Below are 27,172 nucleotides of genomic sequence, written 5' to 3' on the forward strand. Positions count from 1 at the left end.
ACCATGCTGAGGATGAGCGAGGTGACCACCACACCCGGAGCAGCACACACGCAGCCGCTGTCATCCAACGAGGTGAGAGAGACGCACACACACACACACACGCAGCCACTGTCATCCAACGAGGTGAGAGAGACACACACACGCAGCCACTGTCATCCAACGAGGTGAGAGAGACGCACACACACACACACACGCAGCCACTGTCATCCAACGAGGTGAGAGAGACACACACACACGCAGCCACTGTCATCCAACGAGGTGAGAGAGACACACACACACGCAGCCACTGTCATCCAACGAGGTGAGAGAGACGCACACACACGCAGCCGCTGTCATCCAACGAGGTGAGAGAGACGCACACACACACACGCAGCCACTGTCATCCAACGAGGTGAGAGACACACACAAACACACACACACACACGCAGCCGCTGTCATCCAACGAGGTGAGAGAGACGTGCGCGCACACACACGCACGCAGCCGCTGTCATCCAACGAGATGAGAGAGACGCGCGCGCGCACACGCAGCCGCTGTCATCCAACGAGGTGAGAGAGACACACACACACACACGCAGCCACTGTCATCCAACGAGATGAGAGAGACACACACACACATTACATGCACAGGCTAGTCACGCACACACTACACGCTTCAGACACGCACAGTCCGCATCAACACAATAATGCAGTTACACTACGAATGAGCCCGCTGTGTCCGGTCGTGTGTGATTCTGTGCAGTGACCCTGATTGCGTGTGATCCTGTGTATCTGATTGGGGTTCTGTGGAATCCTGTGCGTTTTGTGTTTTCAGATTTTCCGCGCGTTGCCGGCCGGCTACAGCATCTCCAAACCGGTTTTGGACCAGTACCTGTCCCTGCTGGCTGATGACCCGGTGAGACCCGCTAGCGCGCTGATAGCACGCTGCTCAATATTTATTTCTTTCTTAGCAGACGCCCTTATCCAGGGCGACTTACAATTGTTACAAGATATCACATTATTTTTTACATACAATTCCCTATTTATACAGTTGGGTTTTTACTGGAGCAATCTAGGTAAAGTACCTTGCTCAAGGGTACAGCAGCAGTGTCCCCCCCACCTGGGATTGAACCCACAACCCTCCGGTCAAGAGTCCAGAGCCCCTAACCACTACTCCACACTGCTGCACACTGAACTTCTAGTGCTTGCTGGGTCAAATAAAAGCCCCACAAGAAAGGAAACTGACAAAACTAAAATAAATCACAAATAAAGGGTACCTGTGGCCTTACACAAATCTTTTTTTGAGAAGTCTGTTTCAAAACCTCAGTCTCGTTCGCTCTTAAGCGGCTGCAGTAGGCTGTGGTGGCAGTGCGTTGCACTACACTCCAGACGAGATCATCGCTGACTCACTGTTTTCAGTAGCCAACGCTTTTTGAATACGTTTGGAAATCAGAAACGGAATTGAAACGGGACAGCGCTGACACGCACACACACACTCGCTCTCCAGTGTGCTGGATGGGACGTCCCGTTGGTCTGTTTTTGGGTCCCCGCCCCCCCGCTGACTGTGCTGTTCTGTGCTTTGTCTTTCCCAGATGGAGTTTGTCGGAAAGTCGGGGGACAGCGGGGGAGGCATGTTCGTCATCAGTATCCTTCAGTATTGAGCGTCACGAAAAGACTCCTATTGCACAGCAGCGTCGCCCATTCCAGGTTTTACTACCAGCTTGATCAGCCCCAGTGTGTCTAGTTAACAAGCTCAGGTGTGTCTGATTATTAAACTCCTAGTGAAACCAGGAATGGATCACACTGCTGTGCAATGGGTGCATCCAAGGGGTGCATGTGGGTGTTGAAAGACCGATCGGACCCGGTGCAGAACTCGGGGTTGCTGCAGTAGTTTTGGGGCGGCTCAGTCAGTGTGGTGCTGCTCGGTTCCTTAGCCAGCCTCTCAGATCTACACAAGGCCCTCGCCTGCCTGGCCAAGGCAGCACTGGAGTCCGTGGTGCAGGAGAGGTGAGAGCAGGATCCCACTACACAACGCACTGCGTTCTAACAGGGACTGGGCGAGCGGTCCTTGGCGTTGCCTTTTCAATGGGATCAGCCGAGATATATTTTAAAAAAATATGTGATATGTGCAGGAGCTTTTTAAGACTGGAGCTAGTAATGGCACTGCCACCTCTCTCTCTCTCTCTCTCTCTCATCCTTCTCTCTTTTCTTTCTCCCTCACTCTCTTTATTCCCCTCTCACCTTTCTCTGCCCTCTCCACCCCCCCTTACCTCTCTCTATTCGTCCTTCCCCTCCCCTCCACTCTCCTGTCCGATCCCCATCTCTCTCTTCATCCCTTCCCTCTTAACCCTGTACTCTCTCCTCCTCTCCTCTCTTCATCCCCTTCTTCTCTCTCCTCCCTTTAATCCCCTCCTCTCCTTTGCTCTCTCCTCTCTCCCTCTCCCTCTTTATCCCCCTCTCCTCCCTCTCTATGCCTCTCCACTCTCCTCCCTCTCCCCTTTTCCCTCCCTCCCCCTCTCCTCTCCCCTCCCCTCCCCTCCGTTTATCCCCCTCTCCTCTCAGGTTCGGCTCCCGCTCTGCTCGTATCTTCCGGCTGCTCCTGAGGAAGAGGCACTTGGAGCAGAAGCAGGTCGAGGATTTCGCCATGATCCCGGCAAAGGAGGCGAAAGACATGCTGTACACCATGCTGTCTGAGAACCTGGTCTCCTTACAGGTACAGTACCCCTCTGCGTGTGTCTGTCCCGAGCAGCATCGCAGCGATAAACATGCTGTCTGAGAACCTGGTCTCCTTACAGGTACAGTACCCCTCTGCGTGTGTCTGTCCTGAGCAGCATCGCAGCGATAGACATGCTGTCTGAGAACCTGGTCTCCTTACAGGTACAGTACCCCCCTGTGTGTGTCTGTCCCGAGCAGCATCGCAGCGATAGACATGCTGTCTGAGAACCTGGTGTCATTACAGGTACAGTACCCCCCTGTGTGTGTCTGTCCTGAGCAGCATCGCAGCGATAGACATGCTGTCTGAGAACCTGGTCTCCTTACAGGTACAGTACCCCTCTGCGTGTGTCTGTCCTGAGCAGCATCGCAGCGATAGACATGCTGTCTGAGAACCTGGTCTCCTTACAGGTACAGTACCCCCCTGTGTGTGTCTGTCCTGAGCAGCATCGCAGCGATAGACATGCTGTCTGAGAACCTGGTCTCCTTACAGGTACAGTACCCCCCTGTGTGTGTCTGTCCTGAGCAGCATCGCAGCGATAGACATGCTGTCTGAGAACCTGGTCTCATTACAGGTACAGTACCCCCCTGTGTGTGTCTGTCCTGAGCAGCATCGCAGCGATAGACATGCTGTCTGAGAACCTGGTCTCTTTACAGGTACAGTACCCCCCTGTGTGTGTCTGTCCTGAGCAGCATCGCAGCGATAGACATGCTGTCTGAGAACCTGGTCTCATTACAGGTACAGTACCTCCACTCTGTGTGTGTCTGTCCCGAGCAGCATCGCAGCAATAGACATGCTGTCTGAGAACCTGGTCTCATTACAGGTACAGTACCCCCCTGTGTGTGTCTGTCCTGAGCAGCATCGCAGCGATAGACATGCTGTGTGAAACAGACTCCTGTCTGTAGATGACTTCCAGTCTTCATTATATTCACAGCCACAGAAGACTCTTTTGAAAGTGTTTTGTTGGTTCTGTTTTCTCTCGTCTCCCTTCAGGAAATCCCCAAGACCCCGGACCACGCCCCCTCCAGAACCTTCTACCTGTACACGGTGAACCCCCTCCCCACCGCCAGACTGCTGCTGCAGCGCTGCTACAAGGTACCTGCCCTCCCCTCCCCTCCCCTCCCCTCCCCTCCCCGCCCCTGCAGTGCCTCTACAAGGTACCTGCCCTCCCCTACCCAACCCAACCCAACCCAACCCAACCCAACCCTACCCTACCCACTGTGTTCTTCATGGTCTTCTCTCTCTCTGTGTTTCAGACGGTGGCCAATCTGATCAAGAGACGTCATTACGAGACGAAAGAGAACAAGTAAGCCTGTCTCTGTGTGCGAGGGGAGGAGCGATTCATGATACTCCCTGTGTCTGACTCCCTGGTGTCTCTGTGTGAGAGGGGAGGAGAGATTCACGATACTCCCTGTGTCTGACTCCCTGGTGTCTCTGTGTGTGTGTGAGAGGGGAGGAGCGATTCACGATACTCACTGTGTTTGACTCCCTGGTGTCTCTGTGTGTGAGAGGGGAGGAGCGATTCACGATACTCCCTGTGTCTGACTCCCTGGTGTCTCTCTGTGTGTGTGAGAGGGGAGGAGAGATTCACGATACTCCCTGTGTCTGACTCCCTGGTGTCTCTGTGTGTGTGTGTGTGAGAGGGGAGGAGTGATTCACGATACTCCCTGTGTCTGACTCCCTGGTGTCTCTGTGTGTGTGAGAGGGGAGGAGTGATTCACGATACTCACTGTGTTTGACTCTCTGCAGGCGTCTCCTGGATAAGTCCCAGAGGATCGAAGCCATCATTGCCTCCATGCAGGTGACTGGAGCGGAGGAGACTCAGCTAGCGGAGATCGAGGAGATGATCACTGCGCCCGAGAGACAGCAGCTTCAGAAACTGAAGCAGGACGTCAACAAGTGAGTCCATCTGTCTGTACCTCTGTCTGTCTGCAGAGGTGATCAGTGCCCCAGAGAGACAACAACTTCAGACTGAAACATGACGTTAACTAGTGTGCCTGTCTGTCTGCATACCTGTCTGTGTCCCCGTCCGTCTCTATTCCTGCCTTGTCTGTCGGTCGACACAGTTTTACTTGTAAGCGCTTTTCAGATCCTAACGGGACGGTTCGTAAAGGTGGCTTTTAAGATGCTGCTGCAGCTTGAACCCGTGATGGATTTTCTTTTCCGTCTCCCTGCAGACTCGACTCCAGCGAGAACCAGGTGGACGAGACCATCTTCCTGCTGGAGTCCTACATCAGCTCCACCCTGTCCCCTCACTGACTGGGAGAGAGTCCTACATCAGCTCCACCCTGTCCCCTCACTGACTGGGAGAGAGTCCTACATCAGCTCCACCCTGTCCCCTCACTGACTGGGAGAGAGTCCTACATCAGCTCCACCCTGTCCCCTCACTGACTGGGAGAGAGTCCTACATCAGCTCCGCCCTGTCCCCTCACTGACTGGGAGAGAGTCCTACATCAGCTCCGCCCTGTCCCCTCACTGACTGGGAGAGAGTCCTACATCAGCTCCACCCTGTCCCCTCACTGACTGGGAGAGAGTCCTACATCAGCTCCACCCTGTCCCCTCACTGACTGGGAGAGAGTCCTACATCAGCTCCGCCCTGTCCCCTCACTGACTGGGAGAGAGTCCTACATCAGCTCCACCCTGTCCCCTCACTGACTGGGAGAGAGTCCTACATCAGCTCCACCCTGTCCCCTCACTGACTGGGAGAGAGTCCTACATCAGCTCCGCCCTGTCCCCTCACTGACTGGGAGAGAGTCCTACATCAGCTCCACCCTGTCCCCTCACTGACTGGGAGAGAGTCCTACATCAGCTCCACCCTGTCCCCTCACTGACTGGGAGAGAGTCCTACATCAGCTCCGCCCTGTCCCCTCACTGACTGGGAGAGAGTCCTACATCAGCTCCGCCCTGTCCCCTCACTGACTGGGAGAGAGTCCTACATCAGCTCCGCCCTCTCCCCTCACTGACTGGGAGAGAGTCCTACATCAGCTCCACCCTGTCCCCTCACTGACTGGGAGAGAGTCCTACATCAGCTCCGCCCTGTCCCCTCACTGACTGGGAGAGAGTCCTACATCAGCTCCGCCCTCTCCCCTCACTGACTGGGAGAGAGTCCTACATCAGCTCCGCCCTCTCCCCTCACTGACTGGGAGAGAGTCCTACATCAGCTCCACCCTGTCCCCTCACTGACTGGGAGAGAGTCCTACATCAGCTCCGCCCTGTCCCCTCACTGACTGGGAGAGAGTCCTACATTAGCTCCGCCCTGTCCCCTCACTGACTTGGAGAGAGTCCTACATCAGCTCCACCCTGTCCCCTCACTGACTGGGAGAGAGTCCTACATCAGCTCCGCCCTGTCCCCTCACTGACTGGGAGAGAGTCCTACATTAGCTCCGCCCTGTCCCCTCACTGACTGGGAGAGAGATCTACAGCAGAGAAATTAAAATAAACTTAATAAATTCAATGACTGTCAAACTCCGGGACTGAGAATTACTAAAATAAACTTAAAATTCAATGACAAGATCTTTTTAACTTCCATTGAAGACGATGAGAAAGACTTGCAGTCTAAATGTTTGTCATTGAATTAAATTTTTGTCACGTTGGCTCTGGCGCCCCCGGAGGTTTAGGGAGGCAAAACCACCAGGGACTGTTTCTCCTCGTCGAGCTACAGCGGACCCTGCCAGCCCCGCGCCCCAGCGAGCTCAGAGCAGACACCCGCAGGGCTTATCCTCCAGGGGGCGGTCACACGCTGACCTCCGCTCTGGAGTTGCTGGGTGTGGAAAAGGAAGCTGGCTCGCTCGTGGGATCGGAGGTCTCTCCCCGAACCTTCTCCTGAGCAGCTGTGCGAGGGGTTACTGAGGTGAGGGGAGGGAGTGTAATGGGACATTATAATTTAAGGGGAGGGGAGAGCCCTCTAAATAAAAAATAAAAAAATCTTACTCTCATGTTTTACTGAGGACTAAAACAGAGCAAATAAATAAGCCAAAGCAGATGCTGTGTTGTATGTAGTTTTATTTGGATTTACAGAACCACGTTAGACACACAGTGGTTTAATTGAAACAGCGGACAGGAAAATGACTCGTTAATGTTATGATGTGTTAGACTTTCAGTATCGCAATTCATATCTGAATATCGCACATCAAAACCACAAGAGACAATCAAAACTGAGCATGAGTGAAGAGACCTTTTATAAAATATAGGACGTTTACAGCTTACTGTCCTGGTCTAATCCTGAATTATCAAATGTTAAAATATTGAGGGATATGCTGTAGCACAAACTCTCTCTATATATATATATATAGATACATTATATACATTTTACTCCGATCGATTGATTGATTGATTGATTGATTGACGCCCCTGATTTAAACCTTTTGTCTACAAAGTTTTGTATCACTGAGAATTTTAGGATTGAGCCCTACCATAAAAAAGTGTATAAGACACACCAGTGTATAAGTCGCTCCCCCCTTTTTAGGACCCCCTAAAAATACCTAGAAAATACTTAAAGGTTTTTACGGTAAAATAAATAACTACATGAACATAATTTCAGATCTTTTATTTAACATCATGTAATCAAAAGAAACTACACAAAGTCTCCTGGAAGCCATAATAGCAGTCCAGGGTTTCATGTTAGGGGCAGCAGTGCGGAGTAGTGGTTAGGGGCTCTGGACTCTTGCCCGGAGGGTCGTGGGTTCAATCCCAGGGGGGGCACTGCTGTTGTACCCTTGAGCAAAGTACTTTACCTAGATTGCTCCAGTAAAAACCCAACTGTATAAATGGGTAATTGTATGTAAAAATAATGTGATATCTTGTAACAATTGTAAGTCGCCCTGGATAAGGGTGTCTGCTAAAAAATGTAATAATGTTAGATTTCAAAATGTCACATTTTTTCAATTTGTGGTCAGTTTTTCGTTAAATAAATGGAAAACTATACAAAGCAGTGGTGTGCAATTCAATATGTTAACGTGACATTATTCAGCAGGTTTCATTCAACTTTCTGAAGCAAAAGTGAGTTCATTCTATAGGGCGATGCAAAACCTTTGTAGATATAGATCTCTCTCTCTCATTACTATAGCACCACATTTTGATTGGAAAAATGGCCACTAAACAAAAAGTAGCTATAAAAATATTATTTTCAATGTAAAACAAAGGGGAGTTTCTATAGCGCCATTCCATTCCATTCCAGTGACGCTCCCTTGAGCCTGAATGCGTGCTCGGAGTCAACAGGGTCTGTCTTCTGAAACACTATCTCATGTACAGTAACTCGCTACAGCATCAGTAACGTGGAGAACCACACAGAAGGCCTTCTAAAAATCAGGCGACACAGACAGATCAGTGGGACCATAAACCACCTGACACTATAATCGTGTTTGTTTTTTTGGTCTCACGCAAAACGCACTGGTCTTGGCGTCGGGACCCCACTGAGAGAGAAGACCACCTTCCCTCTCTGTGAGAAACATCCCAGTTAAAATCCTGTAACCAGCGACTCGTATCGGACTGTTCTGCATGCTGTATGCAGAACGCCCAGCGGCACAGTCCGAAATCTGAAGGAACCGGGACGCCACTAAAATAGAGATCTTCTTAAAACAAGAATTACTATATGAATTCCCATTTTATTTGTACACTGGACTCCTAGCGACACATAGAACAGGTAACGTATGTATCTCATGTATCTCATCAGTTTTCAGTTTATCAATTTTCTTCTTCATACTCTCTGTATATATCGCTATATATATATATATATATATATATATATATATATATATATATATATTTAATTAGTATGCATATTAATTTTGCCCATATAGGTCAAACTATTCATCAAGCCTTGTTTTACAAAACAACACATTTTCTATAGATTTATTATTATTATTATTATTATTATTATTATTATTATTATTATTATTATTCTTCACTCTCGGTATGCATGAGAACTTGTCGGGGACGCGCTGGCCCCGCGGCGGTGGTTTCCATGGTTACTTCCACAGTGACGATGAAAAGGCAGCCACGTGACATCACATCCTGCCTGCGCTGGCATTTACAACTCGGGAAACGCTTCACACAGAAAAAAAACAAAACCGGGCATATCGATATCTGGAGGGAAAAAAAAAGACTTGGTACGCCTGCACGGGTAAGCCGACGGACCGGGCCCTGTTGCACTCGCATCTTCAGCGAGACGTTTGTCTCTGTGTGGTTCGCGTCCGGCCCTCGCCTCTCCTTTCAGTTCAAAATGGGCTCAGATGCCGACTTTTGGATCATTACGGAAAGCATTTGGGTAAAAATCGGGCTACCGCTGGTTAACCTGTCCCATTCAGGGCAGCATCAGTGGATTGGAATGGATTAGGAACAACAAACCTGCGAGTTAAGAGTCTGGGGGCAGTTCTGCGGTCATCCGTTAGCTTTGTCACGCAGCTCTCCTGTCACCTAGGGCTGTATACGGCTGGTTTCACAACCCCCCCCCCCATTAACACTAGCCTTGGACTACCTTAACAGGTCCGTGAAACCAGCCAAGAGAGATAAGAGATATTTCAGACACAAATCCACTTTCAGATTTCACTTTTAAAATCACTGCCAGGAGTTAAGATAGCGGGAGGGAGCAGTTCAGTTTTCATGACACAAGCCTGCCCTTCACGTGACTTCGCTTGCCAGTTGGACTACCCCACTCAAACCAGCCTATATTAATATAGAAAAAAAATGCTTATTATTATTTATTTCTTAGCAGACGCCCTTATCCAGGGCGACTTACAATTGTTACAAGATATCACATTATACATTATTTCACATTATACAGATATCACATTATTTTTACATACAATTCCCCATTTATACAGTTGGGTTTTTACTGGAGCAATCTAGGTAAAGTACCTTGCTCAAGGGTACAGCAGCAGTGTCCCCCACTGGGGATTGAACCCACAACCCTCCGGTCAAGAGTCCAGAGCCCTGACCACTACTCCACTGCTACAAATAAAATAAAGCATGCATGTTTCACGGACCTTTCTAAGAACCAATCCAGGCCTGACCCTGTACACTGAAGCAGACACGAGACAAAACCATTGACTAACCCAGGCCAGGCTCTGGTTCGATTTCCATGTTGTGTTCTCACAACAGCGGCAGCGCGTGGCTTCAGTCGAAGTCGCTGTTTGTGAGTTCATTAAACTGGCTTTGAGTGAAAGAAGCCGAACAAATACAGCGATTATTACGACTCGTGGAGTGGCCTGCTCCAGTTTTGACAGCTCATTCCACACGACAAACATCACAGCAGAGAAGTGGAGGATGGGGACGAGGATGAAGACGACTCCAGACAAAATCCACACCGCTGCTGTGAAACACAAACCGGAGAGAGCAGCCGTTAAGTCCGTACGCTTGGAGAAGAAACTAAAAAAAAAATGCCAAAGCCTTCAACGAAGAAAACTTTGCGCCTAAAGCTCTGGCCAAAAGTTTCGCATCACCTAGAATTGAAAAAAAAAAAAACTATGTGAATATAATTTAGATATTTTCCTTGTCATGTAAATCTAAGAAACTAATCTTCCAGAAGCCATAATAGTAGTACAGTAGTATTTCATGTTAGATTTAAAGATTTATTTCAAGGTCAGCTTTTCCGTTAAGTATATGGAAACTGTGTAACGTTATTCAGCAGGTTTCATTCGACTTTATAAAGGAAAAGGAGTTCATTCTATAGGGGGGGGATGCAAAATTTTTGCCCAGAGCTGTAGAAAAGCCGAACGACAGCTAGCTGCCACGATGCTGTGGTTCGATCAGGATTTACACAGCTGCACCTTTCTGCACAGGTAACCCAACATACAGAGACCCAGAAACTAGCTCACCTGTATTCCATAAGGCCTGGGCTGTGGCCTTTGAGTTTGAACCTAAAACAAGACGAGAGATATTTCAGACACAAATCCACTTTTAGATTTCACTTTTAAAAAGCACAGCTAGGAGTTAAGATAGATAGAGGGAGGGAGCAGTTCAGTCTCTGTGCCTCAAGCCTGCCCTGGACTGGAGGGAGCACCCTTTCTCTTAGGGGGGTGAGGGAGGGAGGGAGCAGTTCAGTCTCCGTGCCTCAAGCCTGCCCTGGACTGGAGGGAGCACCCTTTCTCTTAGGGGGGTGAGGGAGGGAGGGAGCAGTTCAGTCTCCGTGCCTCAAGCCTGCCCTGGACTGGAGGGAGCACCCTTTCTCTTAGGGGGGGTGAGGGAGGGAGGGAGCAGTTCAGTCTCCGTGCCTCAAACCTGCCCTGGACTGGAGGGAGCCCCCTTTTTCTTAAAAAAAAAAAAAGAAGCAGATAATGAAGCTTGTCACTTACTTCGGAACACAACTTTCTCTGAAACCTGGGATAAAAAAAATAAAAAGAAAGATTAATAAACTTGGTTTGATATATTTGCAGTTTATGACACACTCCGCTGGGTTCACTCAGAAAGTTGCTTTTGTGTCATTTGAAATACATATAATCATACATGTGCACGCACACGCACATGCACACGCACTCTCTCTACTCACACTGCTGCTGGTGCAGTCCAGAGCATACGTCAGTTCAGACAGACACAGTTCAGAGGTCATGGAGTCAGCTGACACAGCAACAGCTGGCAAGATCCACTCACTGCTGTGATTATGTTTCCAGTTCGCTATCGCTGTCGTCTGCAACACAACGCAGAGGCGAAAGTCCCGTGAGACTGCAGTCAACGCAGACAACCACAAACCAAGTATTGAAAAGCACAGTTACAAGCGCGTCCTTCCTGTGTGCAGCAATGTTTCACTGCAATTCCATAATGCACTGGTTCTCTCAGCTGGGGAGAAGGGAGAAGGGAGAGATCTTGCAGAACAAATTGGCAAGGGTATAGTTCAGTAATTGAGATCTCAGTTGGAATGATAACCAGCAGACACACACAGAGGGGTCCCCCCCAGGACCGGGTTTGGGAATCCTTGCTCTGGCAGAAGTTTCAAAGACTCGCGTCTAGTCGCACAAGGGGTGTTAATTAATTGTTTTAGCATTGTAAAGCACAGGGAGGTCTGGTAAAGCATAGGGAAGCATTGTAAAGCACAGAGAGGTCTGGTAAAGCATAGGGAAGCATTGTAAAGCACAGAGAGGTCTGGTAAAGCATAGGGAAGCATTGTAAAGCACAGAGCGGTGTGGTAAAGCATAGGGGAGCATTGTAAAGCACAGAGAGGTCTGGTAAAGCACAGGGAAGCATTGTAAAGCACAGAGAGGTCTGGTAAAGCACAGGGAAGCATTGTAAAGCACAGAGAGGTCATGTTAAACATAGGGAAGCATTGTAAAGCACAGAGAGGTATGGTAAAGCATAGGGGAGCATTGTAAAGCACAGCGAGGTCTGGTAAAGCATAGGGAAGCATTGTAAAGCACAGAGAGGTGTGGTAAAGCATAGGGAAGCATTGTAAAGCACAGAGAGGTCTGGTAAAGCACAGGGAAGCATTGTAAAGCACAGAGAGGTGTGGTAAAGCATAGGGAAGCATTGTAAAGCACAGAGAGGTCTGGTAAAGCATAGGGGAGCATTGTAAAGCACAGCGAGGTCTGGTAAAGCATAGGGAAGCATTGTAAAGCACAGAGAGGTGTGGTAAAGCATAGGGGAGCACTGTAAAGCACAGAGAGGTATGGTAAAGCACAGGGAAGCATTGTAAAGCACAGAGAGGTCATGTTAAACATAGGGAAGCATTGTAAAGCACAGAGAGGTATGTTAAAGCATAGGGGAGCATTGTAAAGCACAGCGAGGTCTGGTAAAGCATAGGGAAGCATTGTAAAGCACAGAGAGGTCTGGTAAAGCATAGGGAAGCATTGTAAAGCACAGAGAGGTCTGGTAAAGCATAGGGAAGCATTGTAAAGCACAGCGAGGTATGGTAAGGTGTAATAAAACACATGGCAAACCATTGTAAAGTGTAAATGCACAGTATGGGAAAACTGTGCACATGTACTTTTATAAAGGGTCTTTCTCTAGCTGCTTGGCTGTGGACTCACATGGTTTGCCCAGTCTGCGTGACAGGAAGGATCTGTGGTCTTAGCAGAGAGAGATCTTGGTAACCTGTACTGGTAAGAGCCGCCCGAAGTCTTAATCTCACTGCAATCGACTGGGATCTCCACTGCCCCAGACAGGACGCCCCCTACTGAGAGAAAGAAGACCACACCTTTGTGAAATCTCATAATGCACACAGACATACACGCGCACACACACACACACACACACACACACACGCACACAGACTGGGGGATTGTGTTAATGTTGCTTATCGAATATGTACATAAGAAAAGTTTGCATTGATGATAACAGATTGATTCCAGCTCTCCTCTCCTCTCCCCCTCTCTCTCCCCTCTCTCTTCTCTCTCTCCCTCTCTCCATCTCTCCCCTGAGAATACGCTGCTCCATAGCCAACAGCTGCGTTTTTCTTTCACACAAACCTGATGCAGTTTTCATTTTACAGGAAGAATCCAGCTACCCGGATCCCTGATTTAAAACACAGGTAAGCAATCACACTTTTTATTAATATTTAAAATGTCAGAAATATAAACAAGGTCTGTGTCGTTTTAACAGGGGAAGGAATGCAGACCCTTCACAGTGATATAGATAACAAGAAGATACTGTATGCATTACTCAATTATTATTATTATTATTATTATTATTATTATTATTATTATTATTATTATTATTATTATTATTATTATTATTTCATTGGTTCAGTGTTGACTGAGTAACTCTTTGTATGACTCTTTGTATGGTAGACAATATCAGGAGGCTGTGTGGTCCAGTGGTTAAAGAAAAGGGCTTGTAACCAGGTGGTCCCCGGTTCAAATCCCACCTCAGCCACTGACTCATTGTGTGACCCTGAGCAAGTCACTTCACCTCCTTGTGCTCCGTCTTTCGGGTGAGACGTAGTTGTAAGTGACTCTGCAGCTGATGCATAGTTCACACACCCTAGTCCCTGTAAGTCGCCTTGGATAAAGGCGTCTGCTAAATAAACAAATAATATGCAATCTCTTTCTTTGATCTACTCTGAAGAGGGGCTGTGCGTGCGCTGACCTGCACAAGGAATAACGAACAAGAATTATCAGAAGCATGATGTCTACTTACTGGGCAGCAGCAGCAGCAGCACATGACTCCCCATCTCTCTGCTCCTGCACTACAGTATCACAAGCACTGAAAGCAGGGAGCCGTCTGTACAATTCCCTCCTCCTCCCTCTCTCCTCGGTTTGTCATCTCCTCACTTTGATAGTTAGAGAGGATTGGCAGAGCTACAGGCAAACCTCAAACTATTCAGCTCTGCTGTTCAACTTTCCACAGTGCGGAATTTCCCTTACAACCCCCCCTCCCTCTCCCCCCTCCCTCCTCTACCTCTCCCTCCCCCCCTCGTTTGTCCTCACTCTGATAATTTACTTAGAGAGGATTGGCCGAGCTACAAGGAAACCTGAAACTATTCAGCTCTGCTGTTCAACTTTCCACACTGCGGAATTCCCCTCCCTCCCCTCCCTCCCCATCGCAGTGTGCTCAGAAAGTTGACAACACTGCAATGTATTATAGAAAGATAAAACAGACTTATCGATTACTTGTTTAATAATTTGAAATGTGTGTGTTTAATAATTCATACTCTATTTAACTTCTTGGACCGCGGCTCGTTTTTATTTATTGATTTTTATCTTAGAAGTGCCACCAGCCCAGTTAGCCTGAAAGCATGACAGGGCAAAGGAAGGCATTTTGAACCCGATGTGCTCCAGACAAACAAACTCGGGTCACGATCAAAGATATTCTATTGGCTGGCATGCAAGGTAAGGCGGTGGGTGCGTTAAGTGAGTGAGCGGCTCAGTAAAGGAATCATTTTAACGCCTTGCTCCGTGCCGCTCCCGCTGAGCCGCTCAGAGCCGCTCCTGAGCATTTCTCATCAGGGATCAGAGGGAGCGGACTGAATGGACACCTGCAGGAAACAAGTGGAGATCACAGGCAGGATTGACAAATACGTTTGTCAAGAACGATGAACTGGTTTCGACTTATGATGTATCGTATTAATTGGCTAAAGAAGATGGTAAAAAATGTTGTTTACGAATTTGTATCATTTTTTTAAAAAATGTAGAACTGTTTTATAGTTATTAATGTATTATTATTATTAGGCTTGTAGTATTAATATTATTAATAATGTTCATTATTAACGTCGGTATTAAACACAGCCAGATATGAGGTTCAGTCCAAACAGAGCGCCGAACTCAGCGAGGTACAGCAGGGGACAGTAACTTCACACGGGGGCCATTTCATCAACCATCCCCTCAGAAACACAAACAAGCAAATCATTATTATTCTCCATTTTTAAAAGTCGCTCAGCGCTCTCCTGTAGCAGAGCGCGAAGTCATTTAAATTCAGCTCCGTGCGCTTTCTGAGCGGCTCGCTTACTTAACGCGCCCACTAATAAACACACGCGTCCCCACATTGCACCATTCGCTTTCCAGGCGTTGTCAAGGTTGCAACATCTCATTCACAAAAACGTTAAGGAATGTTTAACGTGTGTTTTATTAAGGACTTTTTTTTAAGTCTATATATATTACATACACACACACACAGAGTAGATACCGGTTGTTCGCAACCCTGATAAAGACAACTTTCGGTTATTAATATCATTTTCCCAGGAACCAATCCCGTCCCACAGACTTTAACGTTAATGCAACCGCACGCCGCGTATTGACAGATGTATTACTAGTTGCGCTACAGAGCGCACTTGCCCGATTTCTGTGCCTACTTCATACTGCTTTTATAAAATAAAAACTGACTTCGCAACTTCGGGTTTCTGGCGGGCTGAGTTATGACAGCAGGGAGCTCTATTCAGCGCTTTTTGAGGCGGTCGGAGCTGCTAAGCACCCACAGGTTGAAGAGCCACAGGGATACTGCATCAGACGAGGAACCCGAAGAGCCTTCACCCCACGAGCAGTGACGCGCTGTGGACATCGTCGGCACGATCTGCCAGAATCGCGGCTTTGAAACGGGCTACCAAGCTGCGTGCAAAACTGAGGTGTGCTTTAGAATTGATTGTAAATGAGGACACAGGCCAAGTGCTTGTAGCGTTTAAACCGATATTAAAACAGTCATTATGGTTTTGTTTTTTTTAAAAACAAACTAAAAACTAAACGTGCCCAAATATTTTGTTTTGTTGTCGACTTTCACCCTGTGTGGAGTCTTGTTTGACTGGAGGTAGGAATAGTCAATAAAAATATAGTGAGAGTCGATGCAAAGTCCTCATAAATACTATAAACAAACGTGTGCGTGTGCGTGTGCCTGTGTGCGTGCGTGTGCGTGTGCGTGTGGTACCAGCGTCCCGCTGAACAGTTTCCAAATTGTTGGCGAGTATTCTAATAAGCCATTCATTCTACTGCACACTTGAGGTGAAAATACTTTTTTTTTCAGTCACCGAGCTACGACACAGGGGTCTCTACGCAACTGCAGCGGTTGCGTGTGCCGAAGACCTCTGTTCTGAAATCTGCCAACCCCAATCTGCTATCCCGAGTTGCAACAGCTTGCTGCGGTCCCCCGAGCATTACACATCCGTTAAACGACACCCAACACCGCTAATATTAAACACTTATCTGCCGTGAGAGACAGAAGAATGAGTCTCCAACGCCCCATGTTGACGGAACCGCCCTGCGCTTCCCCACAGTTTCACTTTCAGCAAGCGACGGGCCATCCCGTGACTCGGTAACCAATAACGCCACACCCCCTTCTGTTACTCATCATTTTAAAAACAGAACTCGGAAGAAAGGGACTCCGGATAGGCGTGTGCCGGTACACGGGTGTGGGGAATATTGGGTGGCTGTGAGGGGGTTCAACTTCCTCTCTGCAAAAACACGTGGGACCGTGGCTCCAGCCACACCCACAGGCGTATAAAACGGGAGATCCCGGGTACTGGAGACTTGTGCGGTGCGGTACTGTGGGCAGGGTTGGTTGTCCGCGAGTGTATGCATGTAAATAAATGCCCGTAAGCGTTTAAACTAAAGAGTTTCGGGTCTCAAGAGTCTCCTTGCCGACGCATCCCGTCACAATTACATTGCACGATCTAACCCTAACCGTGCACGCAGAAAGCCTGCCACATTATAACGATGCATAGAAACATTGCGATGACGTGTAAGCGCGCATGCATTTGCTCAGTAAATAACACTGTTTAAATACACAGTTTAATGCATGCCATTGACCTCTATAGACCTCATCTTTCACAGTAAATGTGCACGGTACTATGCAGTGCCTCCTCCCCCACGCTTTAACCCCGGTTAACCACGAAACATAATCCATGAAGCGTCTCTGATGACTGTGTATTTACATAGCGGTTACTTGGTAAATGCAAGTGCGTTTACACATCGTTACTATGTAAATACGCAGCTATTAGAGACACTTCATGGACAGTGTTACCCAGAAGTGCAGCTTCGTAAAGCTGGGGCTGACGTGACGATGAAAAAAAGACAATGGACAATTTTATATTTAGAGGCAATTTGATCTTTATAGAGCGAGTAAAATATATATTGTATTTGTTAATCAAAAACTAAATACAAATAAATCTATATACAGCAGATAGACACCTCTAGACAATCGCTGGCCATTTATACAGCAAACGGTCTTACTTCAAGCTGTTAAAATCATTCACGTGACCAAGTGCGTGAAACCAAACAAGGATGGGAATGAGACTCCTGTTGCACAGCAGTGTCACCCATTCCAGGTTTTACTACCAGCTTGATTAGTTCCAGTGTGTCTAGGCAACAAGCTCAGGTGTGTCTGATTAAAAACTCATAGTAAAACCAGGCACGGATCAAATGGCTAAGCACTGGGAGTCATTTAGCTAATTAACCAATAGCTAAGGCTGTGTTTTATTTCATGGTTATCACAGATCTCAGTGAAGTCTCCCCCACTGCTGTGTAATGTGTAGTTTCCTGTGAAAATTTCCATTTCTGAAACAATAGCGTAAATACACATCTTTTTTTTTTGTCACTTAAAAATACGTCTTCAACGTTTTAAAAACTTATTTTAAAACTAAAACTTCTTCAACGAAAAAAAGATGCCGGCCGCACCAAATATATTTCTGCTCAAGACTTCGCTCTGTCCAGCCCAAGGAGGAGACGTTTCACATGTCTGTTGTCATTTTGACATTTATGTATGTTTTTATTCTATTCGATAATTCACTGATGGTGAAAACGGAACGTCTTCAAAAAGGTGCCCGTGAACAAAATTACAATTTACTGTTTTTCAGGTAAGCATTTCCATATTTAGGAACGTTTGCTGTGTAACAACTCTGGAGAAAATAGCGAACGCTGAGTGTGTTTTTTTCTGCTTGAATGAATATATTTAAAATTGTGAAGTATGTTGCTATTTCTAGACAGTGAAATAAGATATTTTTTGTACCACCAAGAATACAGCCCGAACTAAAAGTATAACAAGTCTTTTTTTTTTTTTTCCACAAAAAAAAAAAAATGCAAGGTCTTGATACAGTAGTTAATCATTCAATTTTCACAAAGACCTTCACCTACATGCAGAGCATCTGCAGCCTCATTGTACAGGGAGTCTCATTGTGTAAGCCGAGAATCACTACAGGTATAACCTGTTAGTATTAGTTATCTCTCTCTAAGTGTCTTAAAACACCTCCAGATGTGTCATTGATATCCTCTATACACCCGCCTGCATGAAAACACCCCTGGGGGTGAGGATTTCAATCTCCGCTCAGTAATCAGGGATATAGAAACACACTCGTGTGTGAAAATGTCACACCGCTCTGTGCTTTAATCAGGCGTCTTAAACCACTTCTAAAAAGTATCCTGCGTTTTACCGTGTGTGGCTCTGTGCTCCTTTTCTCTTTACTGTTTTAAATTGTCGAATTGACCTATTAAAGTCATTTAGACAATCATTAATTTGCAAGACAATTCCTCCAGATTTTCAGTCCCAGCGGTTTGATTTCACACCCACAGCAAGTCAAAAAACTACAGAAGCAATGGGGTGTTCTAATCATGAACACTGTCTGAGATACCTGACTTACATTAGAGACTCCCTTTACAGTACATTATAAAACACATCGTTTACACTTGTATTTAAAAAGGTGGAAATGGATTTAAGTTTCTATTACAGAAAAATAATAAATCAAGGTTTTTGTACAGCTCGGAAATCTGGTTTTAAAAAGGCAAGCAGCTTGCCGGCAGGGGGCACACGTGCTATTCCTCAAAGCGGTGATATTTACTCGTTGGTTTTGTTTCGTCTTTTCTGTCTTATTGAGCTGGCACTGGGGTCACAAAAGCAAGCACTCCGTTCTCGTTTAAGAATTCAATTCAATTCAATTTCTGTATTTTAGCAGACGCCCTTATCCAGGGCGACTTACAATTGTTACAAGATATCACATTATTTTTACATACAATTCCCCCATTTATACAGTTGGGTTTTTACTGGAGCAATCTAGGTAAAGTACCTTGCTCAAGGGTACAGCAGCAGTGTCCCCCACTGGGGATTGAACCCACGACACTCCGGTCAAGAGTCCGGCGCCCCTGACCACTACTCCACACTGCTGCCCCAGTGATATGGTAAAGCATAGGAAAACAAAATACTGTAAAACAATTTATTATAAATCTGCAAAAATTGTATCAATATGCTTTATCAGACCTCTCTGTGCTTTACAATGCTTCCCTATGCTTTATCAGACCTCTCTGTGCTTTACAATGCTTCCCTATGCTTTACCAGACCTCTCTGTGCTTTACAATGCTTCCCTATGCTTTACCAGACCTCTCTGTGCTTTACAATGCTTCCCTATGTTTTACCAGACCTCTCTGTGCTTTACAATGCCTCCCTATGCTTTACCAGACCTCTCTGTGCTTTACAATGCTTCCATATGCTTTACCAGACCTCTCTGTGCTTTACAATGCTTCCCTATGCTTTACCAGACCTCTCTGTGCTTTACAATGCTTCCCTATGCTTTACCACACCTCTCTGTGCTTCACCACGCTTGCCTATGCTTTACCGTGCTTTCACTGTGTAGTTATATCATATCTATTTTATATTTTAGGTGCTTATTCTATACAGAAACGAATCAGTTCCATTCCAGCACTGCTCCTGAACGGAGATGGAAACGCACTAACACAGCTGCAGCCCCAGTCGAGCACTGTTTCCCTCGTCTGCAACACTGCAGCGAGAACAAGGCATTATAGATATCTGTACCCATCCACTGGGCAATATACTACAATATCATATACTACAATATCATATAGAATATATATATATATATATATATATATATATATATATAGGGCTTCTGTTTTTCTGATTTTATTAATTTCATTTTGAGCTATTTTCGAGTTTTATGTAAATCGTTTTAGTTTCTTTTCGCTTTTTCTATACTGTATGAAATCCGTGTTTTCGGTTACTTTCACAATATGCATACAGGAGTAACTAGACAGCACTGGCACACTTCAGCTGTCCCTTCTTTCCTTCTCTTCCACAGTGAAATCCCTCTGCTCACGGGCTCATTCTTCTGGGGGTTTTGTGTGTAGCCATTTTTTGTACATTTCGCCACAATTCTGTTTTAAATCCTCCGTGTCTGAACTGTAATACAGCTTGAAATCCCGCTAAACAAGCCTCCAGTCCTGATTGTAATCTCGTTTTAAATCTCTCAGCGGAGTCTCCAATAGAAATGCAGGGATGTGCTGTCACTCAGTAGCGGGGGCGGGTTTAAAGTATTGTATGGGTTTTTAATCTGTTAAAACTAAAAATCAGAAGCCCTAAATAATAATTATTATTATTATTATTATTATTATTATTATTATTATTATTATTATTATTATTATCATTATCATTATTATTATTATTTATAGTTTAAAATGTTGCCATGTTTCTCAAATATGCTTTATCACACCTCTCTGTGCTTTACAATGCTTCCCTATGCTTTACCAGACCTCTCTATGCTTTACAATGCTTCCCTATGCTTTACCAGACCTCTCTGTGCTTTACAATGCTTCCCTATGCTTTATCACACCTCTCTGTGCTTTACAATGCTTCCCTATGCTTTACCAGACCTCTCTGTGCTTTACAATGCTTCCCTATGCTTTACCAGACCTCTCTGTGCTTTACAATGCTTCCCTATGCTTTACCAGACCTCTCTGTGCTTTACAATGCTCCCCTATGCTTTACCAGACCTCTCTGTGCTTTACAATGCTTCCCTATGCTTTACCAGACCTCTCTGTGCTTTACAATGCTTCCCTGTGCTTTACCAGACCTCTCTGTGCTTTACAATGCTTCCCTATGCTTTACCAGACCTCTCTGTGCTTTACAATGCTTCCCTATGCTTTACCAGACCTCTCTGTGCTTTACAATGCTTCCCTATGCTTTACCATACCTCTCTGTGCTTTACAATGTTTCTCTATGCTTTACCAAGTCTTCAGTGAGCTTTATTGCACTTTGCTGTGGTTTTACTTTGATAAGAGTTAACCAGAAAGGATTGCTTGCTTTTCAGAGATTAATCCTGTCCACCAGGGGGAATAAATATATTAAGAAACCTATAAACACAAACAATATTGAAGCGTGATTATTATAACTCAATTTCCTGATAAGCTAAAAAATAAGCGTGCATTAAAATAAGCCTTTGCCTTTTACTTATAAAACTAAATAAACCCTGCACCCAGTTTAATTAATCCATCAGTGGAGAGCGCAGCCCAGCCCGGCCCAGCCCGGCCAGTCTTGTAAACCTCACACGGATTGGAACTGAAACAGGACAAAAGGAAACAAGTTAAATTCAATCACAAGACTCCCAGCCACCTCCTAATGAGAACAGGGCTTACTCATCAGCTGAAGAACGGTCTCTGCAGAGGGGTTATGGGGTGAGAGTTACTGCAGCGACAGTTCAAGAGCCCCGGTGCATTCTGGGAAGACAGAGAAACTCACGGTTTTGGGCTCCTCTCCTTCCTCACTCCTCACACAAGCAGGGCAATGAAGAGGAGGAGGAGGAGGAGGGTGATGAGTGACATTCTTCCTCCTGTCGCTCCTCCTGAAACCAAGAGCAGCACTTAATAATAATAATAATAATAATAATAATAATTAAATGTTACATCAATGTTCAGGGATGGGAATAAGACTCCTGTTGCACGGCAGTTTCACCCATTCTAGGTCTTAATGTATCACACAAGGTCACGTTTTGCCCTGCGCTCCCCTGACTGTGTGACTCCCCCCTGCACACCACGCGGCCGTGCCTTTACCAGGGGAGACCCTCGGGGACCCCTACGCTCCCCTGACTGTGTGACTCCCCCCCCCCCCCCCCGCGGCCATGCCTTTACCAGGGGAGACCCTCGGGGACCCCTGCGCTCCCCTGACTGTGTGACTCCCCCCTGCACACCACGTGGCCGTGCCTTTACCAGGGGAGACCCTCGGGGACCCCTGCGCTCCCCTGACTGTGTGACTCCCCCCTGCGCACCACGCGGCCGTGCCTTTACCAGGGGAGACCCTCGGGGACCCCTGCGCTCCCCTGACTGTGTGACTCCCCCCTGCACACCACGCGGCCGTGCCTTTACCAGGGGAGACCCTCGGGGACCCCTGCGCTCCCCTGACTGTGTGACTCCCCCCTGCACACCACGCGGCCGTGCCTTTACCAGGGGAGACCCTCGGGGGACCCCTGCGCTCCCCTGACTGTGTGACTCCCCCCTGCACACCACGCGGCCGTGCCTTTACCCTCGGGGACCCCTCTATTAAGCGATTTCTAATATTAGAGATGGTACTGTAACCTAGGCTTGAAAACTCACCGTTATTCCGCATGTTGGCGTTGGAGTCTGATCCTGGACAAGAAAGAGAGACAAGGGCAGAAATAGAGTCAGAAACGCTGCTGCTGAAAACAATGCGTTTCTATCGCATGCTGTTCTACCTGTGAGCTGCCCACTGTGACCCCTGTGAAGGCAGATTACAGAAAAGCAGAGTTTACTTACTTAGGAATATTCTGTCATCCACAACCTGCAAAACAAAGGAAACATCAGACTCGACATCGACATCATCATCATCATCATCATCATCATCATCATCATCATCATCATCATCATTATTATTATTATTATTATTATTTAGTCATTTAGCAGATGCTTTTATCCAAAGTGACTTACAGAGACTAGGGGGGGTGAACTATGCATCATCAACAACTGCTGCTGCTGCTGCTGCAGAGTCACTTCCAATAGGAGCTCGTTTGTTTTACGTCTCATCCGAAGGACGGAGCACAAGGAGGTGAAGTGACTTGCTCAGGGTCACACACACACACACACACACACACACACACACACACACAGTGAGTCGGTGGCTGAGCCTGGATTTGAACCTCCTGGTATCAAGCCCCCTTTCTCTAACCACCTATCCCTTCATAATGCACGCTCGCTACAGGCAGGCAGACAGGCAGGCAGGCAGGCAGGCAGACAGACAGGTCTCTTACTGCAGTATCTAGACAGTCCCTTTTGAATCTGATCTGCGGGAGGCAGGTGTCGTGGCTGAACCATCCTTCTTTCACCCGATCGGAGGAGCTCAAGTCCTTATCCCAGTGTCCCGCCACGGTGTCCTGCGATTTAAACAAGCCTGAGTGAGCACTGCCTTACAGGGGAGCGACAGGGGTAACGTCAATACCAGGGGTGAGCAATCACAGGCCTGGAGAGCCGAGTAATTGAACAGATTATTATTTTTTTTAATTGGTCAATGCTAACGTTTTTTTTTTTTTTTTTTCCAGGTCTATAGCCATTGATTATTTTAAGATACCCAGAAGACCTGCAGGATTGCGGCTCTACAGAACCAGGGTTGGTCAGCCCTGCTCTAGACCTGAAGAGGTAAGAGACTTGGGTTTCAAAGAAGCCTAATGACATCACAAAGGGCCTGTCACATCCCTGGCCAATCAGAGAGCGGGATCTCTCTCTCTCTCTCTCTCTCCCCTTCCTTTCTCTCCTCACCCCCCCTCTCTCCCCCTTCCTTTCTCTCCTCACCCCTCCCTCTCTCTCCCCTTCCTTTCTCTCCTCACCCCTCCCTCTCTCTCCCCTTCCTTTCTCTCCTCACCCTCCTTTCTCTCCCCCCTTCCTTTCTCTCCTCACTCTCTCCCCTTCCTTTCTCTCCTCACCCCATCCTCTCTCTCTGTGTCTCTGTGTTCTATGGTGGCCCACTCAGGACATATAACATCAAAATCTCTTCTGAACATGAGAATATTGTCCATTACAGTGTTTTGCTCGGCACGCTTGGGAGTTTTGAACAGGAAATCTGCACTGAACCGAGGCCAGTGATGCTGCTGGTGACGATGACGGCAGAAGAGCTCCTTGGAAAGGCTCACTCACGTTCTGGAAGAGCCACTGCTCGTCACAGTGGACATCCAGAGGAGTCACCTTCCACACAAACTGCCCCGACTCTTCAATATCATGGCACCGAAAGGGGATGGTGTTCCCGGCGTTTGGCAACACCATGGCACCTGAGAGAAAACACAACACAGGACAGGATCAGACGACAGCGTCCTTCTAAGAATTTGCCACAGCAAAAGTGTACTAAACCACAGCGGAACGCAAGCGATCCCTTCTGGTTAACTCTTACAATGGTTTCCCCTAGTAAAAACACAGCAAAAGCTAAAGCATAGGGAAGCATTGTGAAGCACAGAGAGGTACCGTAAAGCATAGGGAAGCATTGTAAAGCACAGAGAGGTATGGTAAAGCATAGGGAAGCATTGTAAAGCACAGAGAGGTGTGGTAAAGCATAGGGGAGCATTGTAAAGCACAGAGAGGTATGGTAAAGCATAGGGAAGCATTGTAAAGCACAGAGAGGTCTGGTAAAGCACAGGGAAGCATTGTAAAGCACAGAGAGGTCTGGTAAAGCATAGGGAAGCATTGTAAAGCACAGAGAGGTATGGATTCAGCCACTGACCACTGCCCCTGGACGCCTGAGCGGCGATTCAACGGCAAACCCTCTGTGTCTCTCAGCGGATACCCACACAGCAACTGAACCCTCGTTACAGAATCTTTTAAGGTGATTCTTATGAAACTGTCCATCCCCCCTCCCCCCTCCCCCCTCCCCCCATCTGTCTTTGGGATCATACATTCATTTATTCTGTGAGCTTAATAATAATAATAATAATAATAATAATAATAATAATAATAATGACTCCCATCGCAGGGCAGTTTGAGCCAGTCCTGGTTTTACACTCTCTGTGATTGGTACTGGACCGCAGTAGCTCTGAGTCATTCACAAAAACAGGAAGTGCATGAGTCAGAAGCTGAAATCTGAAAGTATTTGTTCTACTCCTCTTACACCGTTTAAGCTAGAAACGCCGTTCAAACTTTAAAACGTGTAGACCGGTCTGGAAGAGTGTGCTTGTATACAACTTTGTGATATATTTTATACTTTTTAAACTATTAAGCTTTTTGTCCTTTTTTTGTCCATCTTCATTCACTTTAATGGGACTTTTTTCAACAGTCTATTTCCTGTAACGATGTAACTTTTGACACAAATCAGCTAATTTGACCACTTTCCCGACAAGTTAGACAAAAAGTTAGAGTATATGGATTCTTCATCTACTTCTCTGCTATTCAAATCTGAAATCATAAAACGCGAGACAGGTGCATCATTATATAAAATAATACAGAACCACCTATCAAATAGAATACATCAAAAAATAAATTAGCTACAGTTAAACAGAAAGGGACAGCGGACCGTTACGTCATTCGCTAGACAGTGAATGACATCACAATTAGATTCAAAGAGAAATAACTACATCATCAAACTCTGCTACCCAATTTGTAATTCTGATCGTGCTTCAGTTGCTACGGAGTCGTTTTACTGAATTGAAAAGCACTCAGGAAATCAATCCGGGATTAATATATTAAATCAGATAACTCTCTATTTCATCATCCTTTCGGCACCCCCGCTTTCTCTGTCTGTGTTTCGTCATCGGACCCCTTGATGTGTCCTGTTAGAGGAGCCTCGCCAGTAAACAATACAGAAATTAATTTCAATAAATACATTCAAAACTTGTTATAAAGTTACAAAAAAGTGCGACTCACGTGCTCCAGCTGCGATTATAATGCAATACAGGAAGAGCATGTCTTTTCCGTTCGTAAAAAGGCTGTTTCTCAATTAGGTATATAACAAAAAGACTTCTCGTTTTGCCATCAAATCAAAAACACACAAGAGAACGGTAACAAGCCGTTAGGGTCATGTGTCGTGTGAGTAAATGTGGTTTTTTTGAGATATTTTTTTCCTTCAGTCAAAGCATGCCGAAAGTACAGAATAGGACGTCTGCTAAGAAACAGATAAGAATCTACCAATTTTCATCACCCCATATCATGTGATCGGGCTGTAGCCTATAATTATGGCGTCTATTACGAGCTGCCCACGCAGCACGACCCTGTGTGCGCTACGCTGTGCGAGTCTGCGTTGTGCGGCAATACCCGTTTACCGCCACACGGGGGCGATCTTACACCACGCTCTTCACTAATCTCTCAAGAGGTGTCAATTCGAGATACGGGGGGTGATGCGAGTATAAGCGCACTGCAAATAATTTAGGACGCCAAATTCATATTGCATTTCGGCCAGGCGATTGTTTTGCACTGCGCCCTACATAGATTTAAGAGCGATGCCAATCGCCCAACGCGCACAGAGACTGAGTTGCAATTACGATAAGGATTGGTCTCTACGAGCGCATCGGTCGATTGAGTCTGCAGAGTTAGGAGAACAGAGCGCGGCAGGCGCTGTGTGACGTTTGTGGAGCAGGAAAATACAAAGCACGACAAATATGTCGGACGAAGGGCAGCAAAGTCCTCTTGGCGCACGGGAAAAAGGTTTTCTGAGAAAGAGCTGAGAGTCCTTACGGCTGACGTCACTCAGCAATGAAACGTGCTGAGAGTCCTTATGGCTGACGTCACTCAGCAATGAAACGGGGTTGTTTGGAAAAGCCTCAGCCAGCATCAGTTATGCGAGTATCCTTAGGAAATCTATTGGCCTGGCCTTTTTAGCATGACATCCAGAGATGTGTCTAGCACTCTCTGGAAAAGGTGGGTTGGACTGTCCCCCCAGACATTAGCGGTCCCTAGATTGACGTTGCTGGGGTTTAGGTCATCCCTTAGTTCAGGTATGTGGTCAAGGACGCGGAGTGAGACGATGACGATGATGACAAAGTGCAAATTTGACAGCGGGTGCAGCGCCGTTAGCAATCCACACGGGGCGGTGTCGCTCCACGGGCCGGCGCTCCGCCGCCGGGAGAGAGTGATTGATATTTCTACATCCCGAACAGCGCTGCCATCGACAGCCACAAATCGTTAGCGGAGGCATTTTAATCGGGCGTTTGTCGAAGGACCTCTGAAGGGATCGCTCCATCACTCCCGCAGCCGCGCTGTCTTTCACACACTCGTTAAAGGAACCGGCTGTTTCTGGTGACCAGCGGCGCTCAATGAGAATTATTATAACCGACCTGAGAGTAGCTATATCAAAGGTGTCAGCGATGTGCTTTCAGCTGGTTCATTATCCTCTCTGTGCTTTACTACACTGTGCTGTGCTTTTACC

General features: G+C 46.7%; 2 protein-coding genes across 4 annotated transcripts in view; one reads left to right on the plus strand and one right to left on the minus strand.

The window, feature by feature from the left end:
- Nucleotides 1–6,026, plus strand: part of LOC117395627 (DNA-directed RNA polymerase III subunit RPC3) — an 11,141-nt gene extending 5,115 nt beyond the window's left edge. The window contains exons 7-15 of the mRNA XM_059020914.1: nt 1–72; nt 812–892; nt 1,569–1,620; nt 1,923–1,983; nt 2,539–2,689; nt 3,683–3,784; nt 3,946–3,995; nt 4,439–4,588; nt 4,867–6,026. The exon at nt 1–72 is cut by the window's left edge and continues 21 nt beyond it. Of these exons, the coding sequence (XP_058876897.1) occupies nt 1–72; nt 812–892; nt 1,569–1,620; nt 1,923–1,983; nt 2,539–2,689; nt 3,683–3,784; nt 3,946–3,995; nt 4,439–4,588; nt 4,867–4,948 (801 nt within the window). The 3' untranslated portion in view covers nt 4,949–6,026. The remainder of the gene's footprint in view (nt 73–811; nt 893–1,568; nt 1,621–1,922; nt 1,984–2,538; nt 2,690–3,682; nt 3,785–3,945; nt 3,996–4,438; nt 4,589–4,866) is intronic.
- Nucleotides 6,027–6,555: 529 nt separating this feature from the next.
- LOC131731669 (uncharacterized) lies at nt 6,556–13,993 on the minus strand. 3 transcript variants are annotated; one of them, XM_059020918.1, is made up of 6 exons: nt 13,754–13,993; nt 12,646–12,791; nt 11,175–11,312; nt 10,981–11,005; nt 10,504–10,545; nt 6,558–9,998 (listed from the first exon to the last, which is right to left on the minus strand). In XM_059020918.1, the coding sequence occupies exons 1-6, from the start codon at nt 13,785–13,787 to the stop codon at nt 9,604–9,606; spliced, it is 780 nt and encodes a 259-aa protein (XP_058876901.1). In that variant the 5' UTR covers nt 13,788–13,993; the 3' UTR covers nt 6,558–9,603. The 3 variants fall into 3 exon arrangements, with proteins under 3 accessions (XP_058876900.1, XP_058876901.1, XP_058876899.1); XM_059020917.1 differs by having other exon boundaries at nt 6,556–9,995; nt 12,646–13,993; XM_059020916.1 differs by having other exon boundaries at nt 12,646–13,993.
- Nucleotides 13,994–27,172: the final 13,179 nt, after the last annotated feature.

Source organism: Acipenser ruthenus, unplaced genomic scaffold, assembly GCF_902713425.1.
Source record: "Acipenser ruthenus unplaced genomic scaffold, fAciRut3.2 maternal haplotype, whole genome shotgun sequence".
In the NCBI taxonomy this organism is placed as follows: Eukaryota; Metazoa; Chordata; class Actinopteri; order Acipenseriformes; family Acipenseridae; genus Acipenser; species Acipenser ruthenus.